This window comes from Ceratosolen solmsi, unplaced genomic scaffold (assembly GCF_000503995.2).
Source record: "Ceratosolen solmsi marchali unplaced genomic scaffold, CerSol_1.0 scaffold30, whole genome shotgun sequence".
NCBI classification, from domain to species: domain Eukaryota; kingdom Metazoa; phylum Arthropoda; class Insecta; order Hymenoptera; family Agaonidae; genus Ceratosolen; species Ceratosolen solmsi.
In genome coordinates this window covers 403,522-424,567 of record NW_011948421.1, presented here as the reverse complement: position 1 = coordinate 424,567, position 21,046 = coordinate 403,522, and the positions used below count along the sequence as shown (strand labels likewise).

The following is a 21,046-nucleotide window of genomic DNA, read 5'->3' as shown; positions in this document are numbered from 1 at the left end:
CTGCATCTAATAATTCAGTTTAACTACTCATTTATTAATTAATTAAATTATTAGGAATGCCTTAATTCAGAATTATTACTATTTTTTGGGTAAATGTATTGTGTATAATATAACAAATCACTGTCTAAAGCACCAAAACGCACAAGCACGCGCACACGCAGGCACACATGTTTATACACACGCGCGCGCGCGCACACACACAAACTTATATATATTGATTAACGTAACTATAACTTTATAGAACAATTTTAATCATTAAAGGAAGGAAACTATTTGTTTTTTTAACCAAAGATCAACGAGAATTTGCGTTGTTGTGACAACATGTTTTAAATAATTACACTTATTAATTTACTCTAGCCAGCATAAAATTATTAGCATAAAATAAGAATTTACATGTAATATTTTAATTTTAACTTTGAATGATTGTTATTTCTATGTTCCTCGGAAAGCTATAAGCAAATAAGATATATCAAATAAATTTATCTAGTTATTCATAATTTTTCTTAGAAATTCTTATAGTTAACAATAGCATGTAATTTATACTCTGCATTTTATATTAATAAGACCAATAAAATATTCAATTTTATGTTTAAAAAAATGTAACAATTTTGTATCAAGAAAAATCGATGAGTAATAAACTTATGAGAATTTGTAGATATATATTATATTTTAGTATATATATTTATATTTTGCAAGTGTACTGTTTGATAATAAAAAATTAAAAGTAGAGTTAAATAAATATCTGTTATATGAGTGAGTACTGGATATATAAATAAAAGATCGTTTGTACTTAAATATTGATGAGAATCATAGTTCGGTCTATTGTAATTTTATAAATGTATTTGTAGTGCAGTAAATTTATGAGGAAAATAGTCATAACGATTTGGATAAAGTAAAAGTTACAATAATACATGTAATAATTTGAGATGATAAGTTTTAAGCGAGCCTGTGTGATAAAATCTCTCAGCAATTTCTTTTTTGTTATCGTATAAGCAATAACTTAGAAATTCCAATAAAAATAAATAATAACAAAAAAACGAGAAACTTCACCAGCTTTTGTTGTGTCTTACAGCTTTGCTCGTTGGTAACAAACGTCTCCTCTCCCTCCAACCAGCACACACTTGCCTCGAGCAGTGGTGATGCACCGCCACCTCTGCCCTCTCGTAAGTCCTTATCCATGCAGAGCCTGGCTCCGCCACCCTTGCCACCACGACCACCTCCCAACTCACAGAACATAGTTCAGTCAGAGCCGGAGAGACACTTAACGCCTCCCATCGCCAGTGGTATACCTAACTCTGTAAGTAGGCTAGTTTTCACACCCTGTGCTTTTTTCTTGTCTTTTATTGATTTTTTTTTCTTTTTTTTTTTTTTTTCTTTACTTATTTTAATTATTTTTGAGATATTCAGTATAGGGTGCGGTGTACTGACAGACCTGAAATTATCAAAATTGAGGCTCTTACTAACTGGGTTATGATTTGTATACAAATGCGAATTAATTATTAAAATAGCAATTGAATGTATTAGTATAATTAAACTGTATCGTACGTGATTATTCTCAGTGTTACAAGCAACAAGTTGATTACTTAACTTTAGGGTATAGTGGATATTAACCAATGTTAACCATGTATGAAGAGCTCTAATTTAATTCCTATATTGGGAGTGGTCAGTAGTAATGGTTTGATAAGAATAAAATAAAATTATTTTTGAAGGTTAATTCGAATTTTTGTATATTTTTTATGAATATTATTCTTGAATCATATTCAATGAATTGATGTTAAAATTTAGTTATTGAAAATATACTTAATAACTTTTATGGAATTTATTATATGTATACATGTGAGCATTGTATTTATGCATGATGTCTGTACATATGTATATATATATATATATATATATATATGCATGTATGTATATAAAGGATATTTTGTTTATAGTAGATACATGTGTTGTTTATACATTTATGTTAAAATATTTTTGTCAGTACACTGTATCCCTACAATATATATCGATTACTTCTTTATTTATTTTTAAATGTTTCAACTCATTGATGCATGGGATTAATTTTATTATTTACTATAACGTTGATATATTATTAATAAGCTTTTATCTAAGGAGTTTCACAGTGAAAGCTTTTCTTTATTCATTAAAATTTTAAATATGTCATGAATCATGAAAATCTCATTCTATTATTGAAAATAATGTTTATAAGCGCATGCATGCGTATTTTTCATAATAAGTTTACGAATCAAAGCTGTTAATACATTCATATACTTTAATTGGATCACTTTAATCATTTAAATTTAATGAAATTTATTTTTTGCTACGTTAAAAAAATGTTTAAAACCTTTTACTTTACTACAAGAAATGCGTATTTCTTTTTATCATTAATTATTGATATTTATCTTTCACTTTTTTTTTTACTGATGAGAGATTTAAATATGATTACGAAATTTAAATAACGAATAATCCATGACTTAGACTCGTATTAATATCAGAATCTTATCAAATATGATTGTAATTTTTCAACGAGTTTTACATTAAATCTCTTTTTTTATTACTTCATTCAATTAAATATATACTAACATTTCCGAAAGTACATAATTATCATAAAAGCTCTAGTATTAAAATATTGTCATTTTCGTTGCTATCAACAGTGTTAACAATAGAATTTCATCCTAAAAAGAGGATATGAATAAACGAATAAGTAAATATATATATAAAAATAAATAGTATCGAGAACATGAGCTTCGATACATTCATTAACGCGTCGTTTTAGTTTTCTCAGGGTGCAAATTTTGGTTGCTGTATGAACAAACACCAGCGCACTAAATCGAGCCCTGAACAGTTAGGTATCATGTCGCCAGCAGAGGCGAGTCGGCAGCTTATCGCTTCGGAGTCCATGTGCGATCTGATACCACCGGGATCAGGGCGACCAGGAGGACGTCATAGTGGTATCGACCTCGATGATCCACCCGGGCATAGAACACCGCCTGGCACACCGCCACCTCCTTATCCTGCACCCAGCCTTGACGATGTCACTTGCTCGAATCTCAACGAGGTGAGCCTTCGATGACCTCTGTCCAATCCTGCTGATAAATCTGACGCTTCAAACAGAAGTCTCAATGCAATAAAATAATTAATTTTTTTTTTTTTTTTTCAAAAATTGCTTTAAAAGTATTTGTAAAGTATTTTTCTTTCTTGCTTTTCTCATTTTATTATAACAGTCACATCACTACCACTCGAAATCTTTAATTACAATCTATAAATTAATATATCTCATTTTATAAAAGTCTCCTAAATCAAAAGATTTCATTTAAAAAGAATATATCATGTTTTATAAATGTTTATAAATATTTCTGAATTTTCAAAACAATATTAATTGTAATTTCTTTCGTTCAAGTATTTAAAATATTTAAATTTGCATATTGTACATAACTTTCAAAAATAAATTTTAACATCAGTTTATTATAATATTTATTTAAAACAATGGTAGATACGGTAGAGATTCTCTTAATTAAAAAAGATATCATAGTAAAATAATAATTGCTAACCTTTTTTTCTTTTAATTGTGTAATATTATTTATTCTATTATAGAATATTCTAGACAACTTCAATGCTGCGGTATCTTCACCTAGATCACATAGTATATTAGATGGAAGTAATCCAGGACTGCCAATGATTCAGCAACCAATTATGTCAATGGAAGACGATGATATGAGCGATCAAGAAGTTGTAAGTACATTTAAAATAATCCATTTAATTTTTCGTCTTATAGAAATTCATTATGTTGCTACTATTCGTCACTCAAATGCTTACTCATTATTAATTATATGATTTAATTAAATATATAATATTTTATAGGGACAATTGGAAGATCACGGACCATTTAAATTGCTGTCTAGGTTGTGGCAACATCATGCTCATCTTGCTGTTTTTATTAATTATGTACTATCAAATAGCGATCCCTCTAGTCTGGTAACAAATTTGTTTTTCTTTGCTTAGAACATTTAAAAATAAAAATACTTAACAAACGAATTTTATTTCAGTTATTTTATCTTATAACGGATTTATATAAGGAGGGCAATGCTAAGGAAATGAGAAAGTGGGCTTATGAAATTCATTCAAGTTTTCTTGTACCTGGAGCTGTAAATATATTTAATCTTTATATAATAATTTTATCATTTTATCGTTATTTTGTTAATATTTGTAAAATATTTTTAGCCTCTACGTCTAAATAATGTAGATGAAAATGTTGCTCGTGAAATTGATGATGTGTTACTGAAGGAATCAGACAAGGAAGAAATTCTGCGAAAAGTAAATTAAACCTCTGTATTTAATCTTTAAGGCCATACTGATTTATCTTCCATTTTTTATGGTAACCATTATTTTTTTAATTCTAGATATTTTGGAAAGCAAGAAATCGAGCAAAAGAAGAGCTTAACGAACAATTAGCCGATTTTCAACAGAAAAGGACAGCTGGATTAGGTACACTTTTTGGACCAAGTGATGCCCAACTGGATGAAAGTGCTTGCGATAAAAGTAGAGAAACTAAAATTATCGAAACATATCTTTTACCAAAAATGGAAACGTATTTGTAAGTTTCGAATGATATTTATAAAAATTAATATAACTGCACATTTACATACTAATATTAAAACTGTTAATAAGTATAAATTTTGAAATACAAAATTAAGTATAAATATATGTAATATAATGATATAATAAGAAGATTCAACATTACTATAAGTAGTAACTCAAGTCTATTCTCTATATAAATAATTAAAGTCAAAATATATTTATAAGGATCAATGTGTAAAGAGTAATTAAAATTATCTATATGTCATATTTGAAAGTGTTATACTTGTATTTTACAGAGAAGATATTGAAAAAGAAAACGTTGATCAACGAAAATTTGCAACGGCAGTGAGTCTTGCAACCGTTTTAACAAAAGTATTACAAGTACGTCCAATATCTTTGGATCGTGTGCCAACTTTCGTCGCAAAAGATAAATCGCATATTAAAGCTAGATTAAGTGCTGCAAAAGCGAGAAAAATGGCAGTAAGGGGTCATCATTTTGTTGCCCATCAGTACTTCACAGTCACATATTGCAATCACTGCCAATTTATTATCGGTGGAATTGGTCCTCAGGGTTATCAGTGTGGAAGTGAGTTTTAAATTCATTTAAAGCTTATGTAATATGAAAAATCTGTGATTGTAAATAATAATATTAAAAAATATATAATTAATTATAGATTGTTCCTTAAATGTTCATCGTCAATGTGTTCGAGTAGTGGAAGAGAACTGCCCGGGTCCTTTAGTTAGAAAAGAAAGGGGCAATGACCGTATTAGTAAATTGATGGAACGTATTCGGCCTGAGAAAAAACCGCCATCGCATCACAGTCAAAATCAAATGCACCATAGTGAGTGAACTTAATTATTTTATATAAATTACGTTATTTTGTTATATAAGTAAACAAATAACTTGTTTTATTTTATTTATTAAGTTGAGCGTATAAAAAGAGGAGAAGAAGAAAACAGCCCATTGACTGATGGTGAAAATGGTAAGTTATATTTATTGACGTTCAAAATAATTATAAGACTATAATATCTAGTAAGCGTTTGAGATTGGAAGTACACTTTTATTATTTAATGTAAAAATTGATATTATAATAACGAAAATTATAATAATATATATTAAAAAAATGTATTAGTAAGATCGATTGTTATGATGGCAAATCATTATTTTTGTTCATACACACATATATATATATATATATATATATATATATATATATATATATATATATATATATATATATGTGTGTGTATATATATATATATATATATATATATTTAATGTATATTTAATATATATATTTAATGGGCATCATTTAATTTTATATGCAATTATATCATCGCAAGAAATATAAATTCGAATTGTTATAACACCATTATTTATGGTGATAATGCACTTTCTAATTAAGAAATTATTTATTGGTTTAACAACAATCGAATTAAATTTTCAATTGTTTTAACATTAATTTTATTCAAATAATTTATCAAATTCTTAACAGTTTAATTTTTGTAAACAATTATTATTTGAAATTAAATAAAATCAATTATGTAGTTATACTTGTATGATATTGCATCAAATTTTCGTTCAAAATAAAAATATTGAAGCTCATTTTATTATAGCCATTATAATACTGATTCCTTAAAATATGTTTTTAATATTTTTTAAGAATACTTGTTTTACTTCTATTAAAAAATTCATACCTATATACATAAAATTATATTCTATGTATTTAATAAATGCATTTATAACAACTTATTACTTATTATTTATTTTTTAATGAAAATTTTCGAGCTACTATAATTGGCTTTAAGATTAATAATAATTTTTATTAAACAATGAACATAAAACTTTATTTAATTGAAATACAGGGGAAATTTACGGCTACTGTGTGAATTTATAATTTTTATCACAGCATCATATCTACATAGTGCGTTTAACGGCAATGTGATATTTCACGTGAAAATTTTTTACGTGGAATCATATAGTAAATTAAATTCTAGTAACAATAAAGCACTCGTGTTATTATCATTTCGTATCACAATGTCTTAAAATTATTGATACACTGATTGATTACGAAAAGCACGTTTCACGAAAGGCAATATATGTCTGACAGCAATGGGTACGAGTTCCCAGGCGCGTAGGAATGAGATGATAACTCTCCTTCAACCGCTTAATCTTCCTCGTTCCCACCTCTTTCTCTCCCTCCCCTCTATCGAACAGCTTAAGAGAAGAAAGCCATACATCGGGCTGACGATAAAATGACATGCGAAGCCGCGACGCGTTCCCAAGGTCGACTTCGGTAAAGAATAGCGATCGCGATTCTCAGGCGACAGCGCTAACATTTTTATATGTAAGCGGAAAGTCGAAGACGGTCACGTTCACGCGCCCGAGTGCATATTATTGCGGTGAACTCGATTGACCCCGGCGAGTTGCGCGCGCGCGCGCGCACTCGCACTCGCACTCGCGTATTCTCTGAAAGAGAAAATGGGCTTATCATTGACCGAGGAGGGAAAGGATGACGAGTCATGACAATCGAAAACTGAGCGCAAGGAGATTGGCAATTGCGCGATCGCAAATGTGACTACTTTAAGAGTATTGCACGCGATAATTCCTTATATAAGATCGTGGTTAGCACTCCCTTAATAAATCCGTAATGCAAAAATTGCGAAAATGATCGCATCCCTTATTTGCGTGTGTTATACTTGCGGGACTTGGGATTTTTTGATTTCTTACATGAGAAACAAATTTAGATGCGTTAATAGTTATGAACAACATTTAATACAATTTGTTATCATATAATTTAAGAAAGTTGTGCCTAATCTTAGTATTTTATCAGTTCATTAATTTCAGATTTTACAAAAAATGTACATCAACAGTATTTTATCAGTTCATTAATTTCAGATTTTACAAAAAATGTACATCAACGCATATATATATATATATATATATATATATATATAAATAATGTTTAGTTGTAGAGTACCGTGATACATCCGTGTTACTTTTGACGTTATTGTATATTAATATAAATAGCTTAATGAAAGCTGCATTAATTTGAATAACTTTTTGCATGTTATTTGTGAATAATTTGAAAAAATATTATTAATATTTGTTTCTTTAACAATGAACGATAATAGACAGTTAATTCTTTTACTTCAGTGCTGTTTGCTCAGACGATTTTAGATTTTATTAATGCGTTAATATAACTAAAATATTGTTATAAAAATTTATCTAAACATTTCTTTTATTTGTATAATATAAATTGTGCTTAATATAATATCCAAATTGTATTTCATATATGTATATGCGATCAAAATTAAGGCCAATATTGTATTAAGTACTGGTGATAAGTCTTTAGGTTAATTATAAAACTAGTTTAATTCAAACCAATTGAGTACAAACAATTATAACTTTTATTGAAAAAAATTTAAAAAGTTAATCTCACCGTATAATAAAATACATCATTTTTTAAATATGCGATACACTGTAATTTCTAATATTAAATATATTAATGTAATGTATGTATTTTTCAAAAAAATTTTAACGGAAGAGAAAGAAATAATTCGTGAAACCGAGGCGCTTTCTCTCTTTCAACAAATTATTCAAATATTCATTATTGCGAAAGTAATCGCGAATTAATACTTAAGACGACTAATATTTGACTAAAAGTTGGTAAAACAATAATATTAATCCTAAAATAAATATTATAAACTCTTATTATCAAAATATATAGATTAATTTTTATTAAGTATAAACTGTTTAAAATACAAATTAATAAATAAAGTTTAAGAAAAATACTTCGTTTAAAAACATTAGCAGTTATGAGATTATTAGTTTTTTTTTTTGTTAGTACTTACAAAAAACATTGTAACGTAATAAAAAATATTTACAACAGCAGATATGAAATTATAGATTTTAGAATTAATTTTAATATTAATTTTACACGGTTCTGATATAAATATGAATAAGTATTTAATTTTATATGTAGAACAGTATCATTATCTCGTTTTATTATATAGTAAGAATGATAGTTATTTTTTTTTTTTTTTTTTTTTTGTACGAAAAGACAATTAGAACAGTATAATAGATAAGCATTAATGTATAAGTGGAGGAAATATTTTAAAATACATGAAATTAATATTGGATATAGACATTATGTATGAAGCATGGCTTAGAATGTACCGTCTGAAAGGATTTTAAATTCGAATTTTTGCTAATAAATATAAGTACAGTAAATTGGAATATGAGTTTCTTTACTGGAAAATAATGTTTAAAATATTATGAAATCTCGCAGTATATTTTAGTTTCGTAAAAGCGTTAATCGATGAGTCTTATAAATTATCAAGTTCAAGCTGTTTACAGTATTTAACATATATATATATATATATGTGTGTGAAAATGGCGTTTTCAAAATAGCATAGACAAATATGGAAATCATTTCAGTGAATTCAATCAATCAGTCTATTTGAATAAATATAAACACCCCCCCTCCCCCTATATTACATAATACATAATATAATTGAAAGCAAATCGTAGATGTCACAATTATAAATAAAGTATTAATATATGAGAATACGGTTATTTGCGATTGTAAAGGATTGTTAAATAATTTAATTTTTCTTTAATAAAAGTTAGAAAAGAAATTTTTTGCAAATATGCTAACCGACACGTAAAAACAAAACAATGAAATTGTTCCGCTCCTACGTCTTTCTGCGATATTGCTAAAAAGCTATTGTTAATATTGATATTCAATATTTATAAATATTATTTAATCTAAAAAGAATCACATTGTGGTTTCCTAGGGCGAGTATTGTTCGCACAAATATGTCGATGCATGTGCTATTCGAAAAAATAAGCGTCAAAGGATGAAGCAGCCAACTTCAAAGTGACAAAGAAAGTCGATTAGTGCGTATCTATACATATTATAGGCATCAGGCTGTCAATCAAGTAAGTTAGAAAATAAAATAAAAATAAACAAGCGGAGTCTTGTAATTTGGCATAATTGATAATCACGGAAATCCGCTTATTAGTTGAGAGTCACACGCATCGTTCGACCCCATCCTTTCAGCACGCACAATCGCATCTGTCTTGTGTACTTTCGTTCCCTCGCTTAATGTTGTATTTATTATGAGGCGCAAGTATGTAACGCCAGCTAAATAGAAATGCACAATGGTTAAGGTGAAATAAGTTTGCGCAAATTATAAGACACAGAGTGCTCGAGGATCTTTTAATGAAGTCGAAGAAAGGCTTGGTCGGAAATTTAATGGTCCCGGGTTTGGTCGAAATTGCATTATCGGCCGGGGATTGACGTGGTAGATGGTTTTTGCAGGACCGATATGGCGCGCAATCGATGTAACTGCATATAACATTCAATGGGAAATATTCCTGGTTTTTTTGGGGGATGGGGTGGGGGGGGGGGGGGGGGGGGTGGTATGGGAAGAGGAAAAAACACTCGCACGCACAGGCGCAACGAACACAAGAGGCGTAACGAAATTGCAGGCTCGAGTTGTAAATATTCGACCGAGATTAGGTTAAAACGCGTAATTCAATGTAATTCCTTTGTGAGCCCCCAAGGTCCAATGAGTTGGCAATGATGTCAACAAGACTGTAAAAGCAAATAGTACCCTGAAAAAGAAATGTTTCTTTAATAAATATAAGAGCTTACGTTTGGAAAGCAAAATAACAAATACAATAAGCCTGACATTCTGTATTATTGACAATGGCATTCGGTAGTTACACGAATTTGACGTATACGGGCAATCAAAGAAGAAAATAAACAAAGATTCGTATATAATGTTCCAAGTTCGAATATATTCTGCCTCGACAGTGTTAAATTTAGAACGAAAGTCTTTAATGAGTGATATTGTATATGAGGCAAGGATATATGAGCTCGGTCACTCCATTTTGAGAAATCCCTAAATTAATGTGCATGAGATTTATTGTATATGGTTGCTCGAAATGTAAACGCAAGGTTAACCGCGTCCGAAAAAATCAACTCCGTATCCTGTTGGGCAGTTATGATGACCTTTCTTTTAACTTTTCTCGTTGAATTTATATTTACGATAAATCACTCCCACATTGCGTGCAAAATACATTATTATTCTAGGCAGAAGCGGCGAGCACTTTTGTTCGAAAAGCGGTTCGATTAAAATTAAAATTCCAATAATAATTATGCTTTTGACAATAATTCGAAGGTTTAAGTAAATGGCCGTAAATGGCGATGGAAAAATTCTTTATGATTTAGATATTGAAGCGGGGAATCAGGTCGTATAATGGTAAAATTACATTAATTATAATGCTCGTCCTTTTCTCCTTTTGCCAATAATTCACGCGACTAATTTTGCCTTTCCTTTTTTGCATACTAATTTAAAAAATCCCAATGCTACTAATAGTTCAGAAACAATTAAGCGCCTTCGCCGTTGCTCGCGAAAAATCACAATACCGCGATTTTATTTGAAAAAAGTTTTTGCCGGGCAATGAATTTCGAATGGGGGGCGGGGGATGTGTTATTTTCTCGGAATGTGCGACAAGTGCGAAAGATTCAGCGACAGAATGCGAGTTTGCGTGGGCTAGTGTTGGAACTGAACGAGGAACTCGCTATCGGGCGAATTGAAGTCGGCAGCGATAAGGGCAGCTGTGATGTTGGTGACGACGCCGACGGAGAAGACTAGCAGTAGGAGGACAATAAAGGTGGCGACGGAGAAAAGAGAAAAAGTAGAAATTCCCTCTCTTTTGCTCTTACTATTCCGGAGCGACCGGAAGTGGCGGGAGGAAAGTTTTCTGAAAGGCGGCTGCTGGGAGGGGGGGCGGTGTCTGTTAGACAGACACGGGCCTCTTGAAAATGCGTGTGGAAGTCGCACGGCGTGCGCGGCGTCCGGTAGTGTTGCCGCATACTCTCAAAGTGGCAGCTGCTCGACTTTTACCGTGTGTGGTGGTGGCATTGCCGCCAGTGAGGAGCCGACGGCTTTACTCGACGTACACGTGTGCTGTCCTTTTTTTCTCTGCTACTCTCTACCTCTCTCTCTCTCTCTCTCTCTCTCTCTCTCTCTCACACTCTCTCACCTCTCCGGATATCACATACACACAAACACACACACACACACACACACTCTCTCTCTCTCTCTCTCTCTATATATATATATATATATATATATATATCACTCAGCAGTCTGTCTCTCTTTAATATCCCGGCTCTCCCCCTCCCGACGCAACGTCTTAAAGCGAGGAAAAGCCGACTCGCAGTTTTTCAAAATCGAGCGTTCATTCGTGTCTTCCGAGCTCGCGTTCGTACGGCTTTACGCACGAGATTCTTGATCCTGGGGACTCGTTCCTTATTTTTACAATTTGTGCCTTGTGCGAACATGCAATTAAGTTTGGTTCTAACGAGTGAGTGAAACATTATCAAGTGATAGCAGTTTTGCGAGCGCAAGTAATCGAGCTTTTAATGCTCGATGTGCGAGAGTGGAACTAAGTAAAAATTAACTTATAAACAGTGTTGTCTTTGTTTCATCGGACCGCGTGATTTTCGATAAGAACAGCATTGAAATTTCCAATATACTCTCTAATCTTTTATTTTTCCTCATGTACGATTAAAGAATCCATCATACGTGCGTGTGTTTTTTTTTATGTGTACGGCTCTATTCAATGTCTGATTATAATAGTTATTTTGTTTTATTGTCGCTCTAAGGCGTTTAATTAGCGGGCGAGGCTTGGTTTTCTTCTTTTTTTTTTCTTCCCTATATATATAGTGCAACGTCGATTGTGAAATTGCACGTACTTTTCTTGTGACTGATTTTTCGATCTTTCTCCAAACTTTTGTCGAGCTTATCGCGAAACTGCGAAATTGATATATCATTTTGAGAAACATCGTGCCACCGTATCATTGCGTGCTCCGACATAATGCAAACAATATCATAATAAAATTTTTGTGATATATATATATATATATATATATATATATATATATATATATATATATATATAAAGCGGCTCTCAATGTTTGATAAAATAGTAACTTTAAAAACATATTTTATTAAATATCCTGATATCGACTTAAAGTATAGTAGTTTATCCTCGAGTTTGTGCGTTAATTAAAAAAACCATTAGCGAGAGAGTACAGCTTTAAGGAAGTCGAGACATTTATAAAATCAGTTAACATAGAAGTAACAAACAACTAATTCATTTTCATAACGTTTATAAAGAAAAAGTTGTGTTTTTTGTAAGCAATTTTTATTCGAATCAATTATCCGTTACTTTATCAAAGCGTCTTTTTAATGGAGAGTAGTTGCAACGAAAGGACTTTGAATTCTTTTGACGCGAGAAATCATTACTCGCGTTCTCGAGTTACATTCGTAAGAGTCAAGGTTCAATAAAATCATTTATCGAGCAGTGCTTTTTATCGCTACGCAATTTCGTTTACGCTCCAACAAATAACGTTAAAAGATCGAATAATTACCAAGTCAAATGACGCGTTGAAAAATCGTCCGAAATTCCGAGAAATTCAATGTAAATTCTTCTCTTGGATAGTAAACACAACAAAAACATTGGACTATACGCTTTACTATACTTTTCGCAGGATTTGAGTAAATTTCCGTCAATCGTCGATCGAATGGTTCGCGAGTGATTCGAAGGGAGCCCGTTGCCGGCTAAAAGTCTCTTATCCCTACGGTCGTAATAAATTGCGAGCAGCTGTGCGATCATCAGGACAACATTGCAGCGACGATTTGCCACGCGAAGACTTTAAAAAGTTCTCTCCTCTCTGTCTGTCTGTCTGTCGATCGCTCTGCTATTGTCCTAACATTCGCAAAAGGTTACAATGCTAGAGCTGCAGGGACCGATGCTCGAAGGTTTGGGTCGTGCGCGTCAGCTTGACGACGACGAGGACGAGGAAGAGGAGGAGGATGAAGAGACACCCCAGCCCTCGCCGGTCGTCTCTTTGGGAACGAGAAACCACCAGCTCCGTTTCTCCGAGCGATGTCGGACTCGCCTATTGCAGCGGAAGTTCAAGGCCAAGGTTGGTGGTGTCGGGGCCACGACTAAGGTCCATCATCATCGGGCCAAAGATGTTCAGCGTCGTGGTTCAACCATCGCCCGAGTCTGGGACACGCTGGCCACTGTCAGGTGGTCCTCCAACAGCAGGAGCGAGGATGCACTCATAGCGAGGCTCGAGCAGCTCAGGAATCCCGCCGCCGTCTCCCGCACCAGCGATGGAGGTTCGCCTCCTTTATTCACGAGATATAGTCTTATGTCGCGGAAGGAATTTTCATATTTTTTTTAGCGGGGTTCCTTTCCGTGATGCGCCCTTAGTCGTGTTTACCAAATACTTATTACGTTATGCACAAACAAATGCTGACCTCTACCGATTGGGATCGATTTTTTTTTCTTCTTTCTTTAATATAAGCCGTACCCTCCCCCACCCCTCCCCCACCTTCCCAATCCCGCACCCGATTATCAAAAGTTCAATTCAATGCACAAACGACAAACCTACCTATAAAAAAGTGCACCATAAGCAGACAAATTAGTAATAAACGCACCTCCAAGTCGATTAATTGCTTTCCATTGCTTTTGAGTTATAATAATCTTCAATACGTTCACTAATTAAAGCAACAATTAATTCCGTCGTCATCGACCTTGGCACTGAAATTCCAGTGTTCTACGCTACTCGGTTTTCCATGATTCTTTGTGGATAAAATCTGCCAAATATTGTTCTTTACAGATGCAATTTATTATAATTGATATCTATGCCCGTAAGACTAACGAATAGTCTAGTTATGAATTAAACAATAACACGTATCTAATTACGAGGAAGTAGTAAAGACTTTCTAGAATTTTTCACTGCTATTATAACAGCTCTATTAATAGTCTCGATTACTTTATTACAAATTCACACTCTGATATTTGTTATCTTTTAAATCTAAAATTTATCTTTATTTTCTCTTTTAAATATATATATATCTTCACCATTTATTGTTGAAAATATTGATTTTGCAAATATAGTATAGAAATTGCAATCTAAATTATATTTAATATCTACATTAAAAAAGGTATATTACAACAATATGACAATATTTGCAATTTTTTGTAATTTCTCCCTTAAATTATTGACAGTGTAAAAAAAAATGCAATACCTATCTAACTGCATAATATATAATATAAACAATGAAATGTATTAAAAAGTACTTTATTCAATTTATTTTATGAGAATGATAAAGCGTACATTTAATTTAAAAATTAAATGTATATCTTTTATACTGTCTACAATTAAAAAAAAAATCCTGCTTATATATATATATATATATGTATGTAACACGTCATCAATAATTAGAGGAGCGCTGATAATATCATGCATAAAAGTAATGATATTCAGATAATTTGTATTCTAAATATTCAAAGTATCTTTTACTAGAGTTGAATTAAAATTTATCGGTATAAGAGAAATTTCTCTCGAAATCTGAAGATGTTAATTATATTTACTTTAAATTTTGTGACATATCATCGATTAAATATAACACGTCATTTATTTGAATCATTTACAGATAAGCTATAAGTTAAATTATATTTGCTTATATATTGTCACATTAATTTTTTTACAGATTCTTTATTCCATAGATTTCATATTAATTTTATGCTAATATATATATAATTTCATTGTTAATATAGCATTCTACACTTTCATTATGGATGTATGACAGAAGTTTCTCTTATTTGCATATAAATATTGTTTCCTTTTTTTTTCTTTTTTTTTTATTGCCACAGCTTGTAATTTCTCTGTTAATTTTTACAATGAGGATGAAAATAAAGATTCGAGTGTAAATGTAAATAGCTTATATATATATATATATATATATATATATATATATATATATATATAGATAAAGTTAAAACGATTGAGTTAAAAATTTTTGTTTAAATTTCTTATAAATGCATTATAAATTAGAATTGTCATCGTTTTTCAAACGGCAGTTATGATAGCTTTGTACTATTTGTAACAGAATTTTGCAAATTGACACTTGACAAAACAAGTACTACTATTGTTGTCTGTAATTACATAAGAACACAATGAAGTAGTTTTCATTTGTATAGAATTTTGTTTGTGTTTAAATTGTTGAAGACTGATATTATTTTATAATATTAAAATTAATTAAACAGTCGCCAGAGATCCAATCATTATTTAAATAAATACTAAAAAGTTAAAATATTAAATTAGAAAAATAGCATTCAACATTTCTTTGATTAGATTATTGATCCCATTAGTTTTAATCGAATACAACTAATTTCGTTCAAGGAAATTTATATGAAACTTTTTGATAATATAAAAAACTTTTTACAATTTCCAAAGAAATTGTAGAATAAATTTATTAATGTGAATTATTTTTTTAATAGCTTAATAACTGATAATAATCGCTTTATTAAAGCTTTATTTATAAGTTGATTTTTTCGATTAGTACAATACATTATGATTATGAAGAATAGTAAGGATTATTGCTCCTAGCAGTATATGGGGTTGTGTGCGTATGTATATGAGCAATGTAATATTCTGAGGACTTTGGGGTCGTGGACAAGAGCATCGTCGCAGTTGGCTTTATTGCCACTATTCTAGATCCCTTTGTTCTGTCTTACTTTGCACGTCACGTCACGTGTGCATGCAGAAGAGTTTTAGTCAAACTTAATTATGTCAATTAAAACGGTCGTCGACTTTCTACGTGGGCCACCGCAATTTTAAATTGAGCCAAAGTGATGTATTTTTTTTTTTTTTTAATTTATTTAATGCTTAGAAGCGTGAAGAATGAATATTCATAGTAGTCTTATACCAATAAATTGTTGAGAGGATGAATCAAGATCGTCTATTGGACAACCTTGATTAATCTATTTCTAAATTTATGTGCTAAATTATAATTTTGAAAAGATTTCAAGAAAGAAATTGGTTAACAGTACAAATACATTTATGAATCATCGCCCATTAATATTACAAAGAAATTCCAAGAGTTTTTAAAAACATTTGCTAATTTTTCCGATGTTTTATTGCTATTACTATATGCATTAATATTGATTGCATTTTCAAATAACATGAACAAATTATAAGTACATTTGAGATTCATTTTTAATAATTATTTCAAATTTCAGTATTTTCAAACAATTATGTCTACTTTCTTATCGTTTTTATATAAATTATATCATATAATATTGTTTTTCATTAAATTTCTTTTTCCCCAAAATATTCTTTTAAATATTACACAGTTAAATGGATAAAATTTATAATATTTTAAAATTATGAATCAAGTATTAATATAAAAATTAAAAGTATGAAATGGCATGTTCAAGTACTATTTTTGATACATTAAAATTTTTATTTGTTCATTCCGTGCAACAACTACTCACCATACATATGTAACAACTCACCGTATGAAATTAAATTTCGTATAATTAATTAATAAACTTGTTTGAATCTTTGTACACTTAATACGTGAATATTTGTCCTAAAATACTTATGCTTTAAATATTTGGAATTCTGAAAATTCTTTAAAAACTAATGTATAATAAAATTTATCGAGAGATTCTAACGATTTTTACAGTATGATTGAAAATATTTTCATTCTGTATTTTTATAAAATGTATAGTTAATTGCAATTAAGACGAAGGAATTTTATTTAAAAAATAAAATTTACAAATATTTATATAAAAGTGGTTTTTCGTATTTCTTTCTTTTTTCTTTACTTTTAGAAAATTTTCAAACATTTTTAATATTTACACTGTATTCTATCTAGTAAACATATTATTTAATAATAATAGTTAAATTCATAATTAACTTATAATTATTGTAAATGATAGTATTATTCTTATTCTTTCTTACCTTCTTCTTAACTTCTCCTAAATTTGGATCTTCAATTAAAATATTGAACGAAAGTGATTTAGAATTTGGTGCAGATATTACGATGTCTTATATTTTTGATAAAATCTACAATTATTATATTCAATTTGAATGTTTTACAAGTTTCTATAATAGTTTTTTTTTTATAAACGAAGAAATAATATAATCTTTATATATTCGAATCAAATCCCATTCGGATGAATTCCAATCGAGCTAACTATATTGACCGTAATACGAATTTATATTACGATTCCCTTGCATCTTGGAAGAATTTATTTTTTTTTTTTAACGAAGAGGCACGAACCGAATGAAAAGATCGATAAATTTATAGATGAATATTTTTTATATTCCTAGATGACGTAATAAATTTGATTAAACTTGTAAAATGATTTTTTTTCTATAATATATAATTTTGATGGATAATACGTTATGAAGAAAAACTTTGTTGCATCTTTATATCTATTTTTATTCGTAATAATTTTAAAAACTATAATGTAAAAGTAAGTCTATTTCATCATTCACGTGCTTCAATACGTTAAAATAAAAATATTTCTGTTTCACTTGATATCGGTGTATTTAAGATCTTTTCAATTTACTGTTTGACTAATAAAAAGAAATATCTTTTATTTATGAGAGTGTCGTTCATAACTGTTCCTACAGGTATAAACGAATCAATAATTTTAACAAATTTACTTTTTGCTTCATTCAAAGACGTAAATTGTTTGTTCAATCCTTGAATCTAGAATGTCATAAAGTGTAATAAAAGTTAACAATGTTACTTTGTGTTCAATTAAAAAATTCTTTCTATTCAAATAATAATTTGAAGTTTTTGTGGGAGGTACACAGAAGATATAGGAAGGTGAATCGCATTGTATAATTGCGCATCGTAAACAAACAATATACAAATTCCTGTTTATTTCTCTGGTAATGTGGATGGTGATAAGTTAAAATTTTACGATCTCAATAAGGCAATGCTCCTTGTGGCACTCATCAACTCGAATTTTTTTTTCAATTTTTCAATATTCTATTTCTTTTATCCAGTTATCCTAGACAAATACTTTATTTACTCTGCATTTTAGAATCATAAAAAAAAAACAGAATTTAAAAGGGTCAAATTATGTCTACGGTATTTATTTAAAAAATAATAATTGATTTGTAAATTTTACATTAAAATTGCATGTGTTAACTTTTAGAAAACAAATAAAGATAATAAATTTTTAATTTAAATGGTTATTCTTTCAATTTCTTATATTCTTTTAGTTTCTTATGATAAATAATCTAATAGTTTAGTGATACACAATCTTACATACATTCATAGCTGTATAACTTTTTCTAATTTCGCTTAGGTTAAAGTATTACCATGTATCAAGAATGAAAAGATCTCTTTCACGTTCAATAAATCGTTCTCATCAAGAATCATTCGATTCCGCTTTTAAGATGTTTGCATTTTCAATGAGCATCTCGTGAAAAGAAAGAATATCATAGATGTGTATTTGCGTGTACTACGATATCAAAATATATACTTTTGTGAGAAAAATATTGTGTGGGCCTAATATTATACAATGCATGCATAGGTACAATACATTACTGTTTTGCGGGATAAAATCAATTTCTGAAGTTTGTGTGTGTTACATACACATTTCTCTCAGAGAGAAAATCGAACCAATTTTAAAAGAATGATTTTCGATTAAACATATTTTCTACTAACTACACGTAATTTTTTATAGATAAATTTTAAAAATCGAAGAATATGATATTACTATTGTCTGGAAAGACCTAAAGGAATTTAGTAATAAAGTATCGCATGTTTGAATCCTGGAACTGTTATCAACAGCTTACCATATTAGCAGCGGACACCGTGTTTTCGTATTATCTTACAAAACCAACAGATTACTATAATGTACAATATGATTACAGCCATGGTTGATTAATTACACATATAGATGAAAATATCGAGAGAAAAATTCTCGATATTTTGAACCTTAAATGATTTTAGAAGATTTTATATAAAAAGTTTTTATAGAATTATAAAATGTATACATTATAAAATGTACTCTGTAAGTGGACATTTTTTATGGCGCTTTTTACGATAACAATTTACAAGATTTTGTTGATTTATTAGGAATATTTTAAAATTTTTGTTGAGGTCCATACGTATTTTAGAAAAATATCAATTTCATATTGCACAAGGCATAGAATTTAATTGTACATTTATTAATACACACTTAGTTACTAATACTAATGCATCTGATCATAATATATTCAACAATATAAAAAGTATCAAAACCAGCGTACATTGTGAAATAATAACATATAATACTATATTTATCAATATTTTTATGTTGGTGTAAATGAATTTAAGATGAATTTAAAAAAAGTAACTAAGATTATTTTTCAATTTTTCTGCCATTATTATATCACATAAAACAAAAAAATTTTTCGTTGCTATCAAGAAATCGTTTATCTAAATGATTTCTTCTAACCAGGTTTATTTCTGATTTTAACCTTAACGTGTAAAATAAAATGAAAATGCTAGAAGCAATATTTGGACGTATTAGAAATGTATTCACAATATAGATAAATTGAAAATAATATTTTAATATAAATAATATTAGAATTTCTTCAATCATGATATTTGATGGAAAATATTAACAAGGATATCGTATATTATTCACATTGTAATGAAATATAATTTTTCATTTTCGAGGCGTAGTTACACAAGTCACGTTTTATACATAAGTTGTGCTTTATATTAGTTATAGATTTATAGCTGGATAATACAAAATCTATTTTAGATTTATAATAAAAATTCATTGAATATTTCGATAGAATTGTATAGTCGAATAAAATTGAATAGAATAGAACAATAAAGGAAAAATAGGTAATTTTAAGAATTTGTGTTTAATGCTATAATTATTTATTTGAGAATGAGCTTTAAGTAAGAAATTTTTGTTCAACAGCTGAATTTTGATGTTATTATACTCGTTATTATTCAATATATAATTATCATTCAACATAGTTTTTTTTTTTTTTTTTTTTTTTTTTTTTTTTTTTTGAAAATGAAGTATTATTTAGAAGGAAGTTCTATATTAAGACATGTATTTATCGTTCCGTAAAATACATTCTTCGCTTTAAAAATAAAACAAACGAGAGATAAAGTTTTGGCATTTCATGTTGAAAATTCTTTGAAACATTTACATTTGTTTACAAGTGATTTGCCAATCTTAGATTCTTTATTTTCTAAATATATGAGAAGTAAAAAGATTTAAAGTGTAGGTATTAGGAATAAGATACACGAAGAATATAAACAAATATCAGAAGTACGTGACACGGTGTAAAACTTTCGAACTATGAAATTCAGATACTTCAAATGTAGAAACGAATCTTGACAATTACATATTATCTAAAATTAATCAAGATGGTTATTCAATTTAACAATTAATTCTTGGAAAGTGTAGTGCTAATATTAAAATTTATTGAAAATCGTTAAATTTATAATTAAATTATAAAGCCATAAAACTAATACTTTATCGTTAGCCCGAGTAATTATATTCAATTTTTTTTTTTTTTTTTTCTTTATTTCTTCTTTATAAGACAAATAG

At 29.4% G+C, this 21,046-nt stretch overlaps 1 protein-coding gene across 1 annotated transcript in view; it reads left to right on the top strand.

Moving 5' to 3' along the window:
• Positions 1 to 21,046, top strand: part of RhoGEF2 (Rho guanine nucleotide exchange factor 2) — a 63,027-nt gene that overhangs the window by 5,897 nt on the left and 36,084 nt on the right. Inside the window, exons 7-15 of the mRNA XM_011498865.1 lie at positions 2,777 to 3,058; positions 3,595 to 3,732; positions 3,862 to 3,975; positions 4,047 to 4,145; positions 4,222 to 4,314; positions 4,401 to 4,594; positions 4,875 to 5,164; positions 5,253 to 5,420; positions 5,505 to 5,561. Coding sequence (XP_011497167.1) covers positions 2,777 to 3,058; positions 3,595 to 3,732; positions 3,862 to 3,975; positions 4,047 to 4,145; positions 4,222 to 4,314; positions 4,401 to 4,594; positions 4,875 to 5,164; positions 5,253 to 5,420; positions 5,505 to 5,561 — 1,435 coding nt within the window. The remainder of the gene's footprint in view (positions 1 to 2,776; positions 3,059 to 3,594; positions 3,733 to 3,861; positions 3,976 to 4,046; positions 4,146 to 4,221; positions 4,315 to 4,400; positions 4,595 to 4,874; positions 5,165 to 5,252; positions 5,421 to 5,504; positions 5,562 to 21,046) is intronic.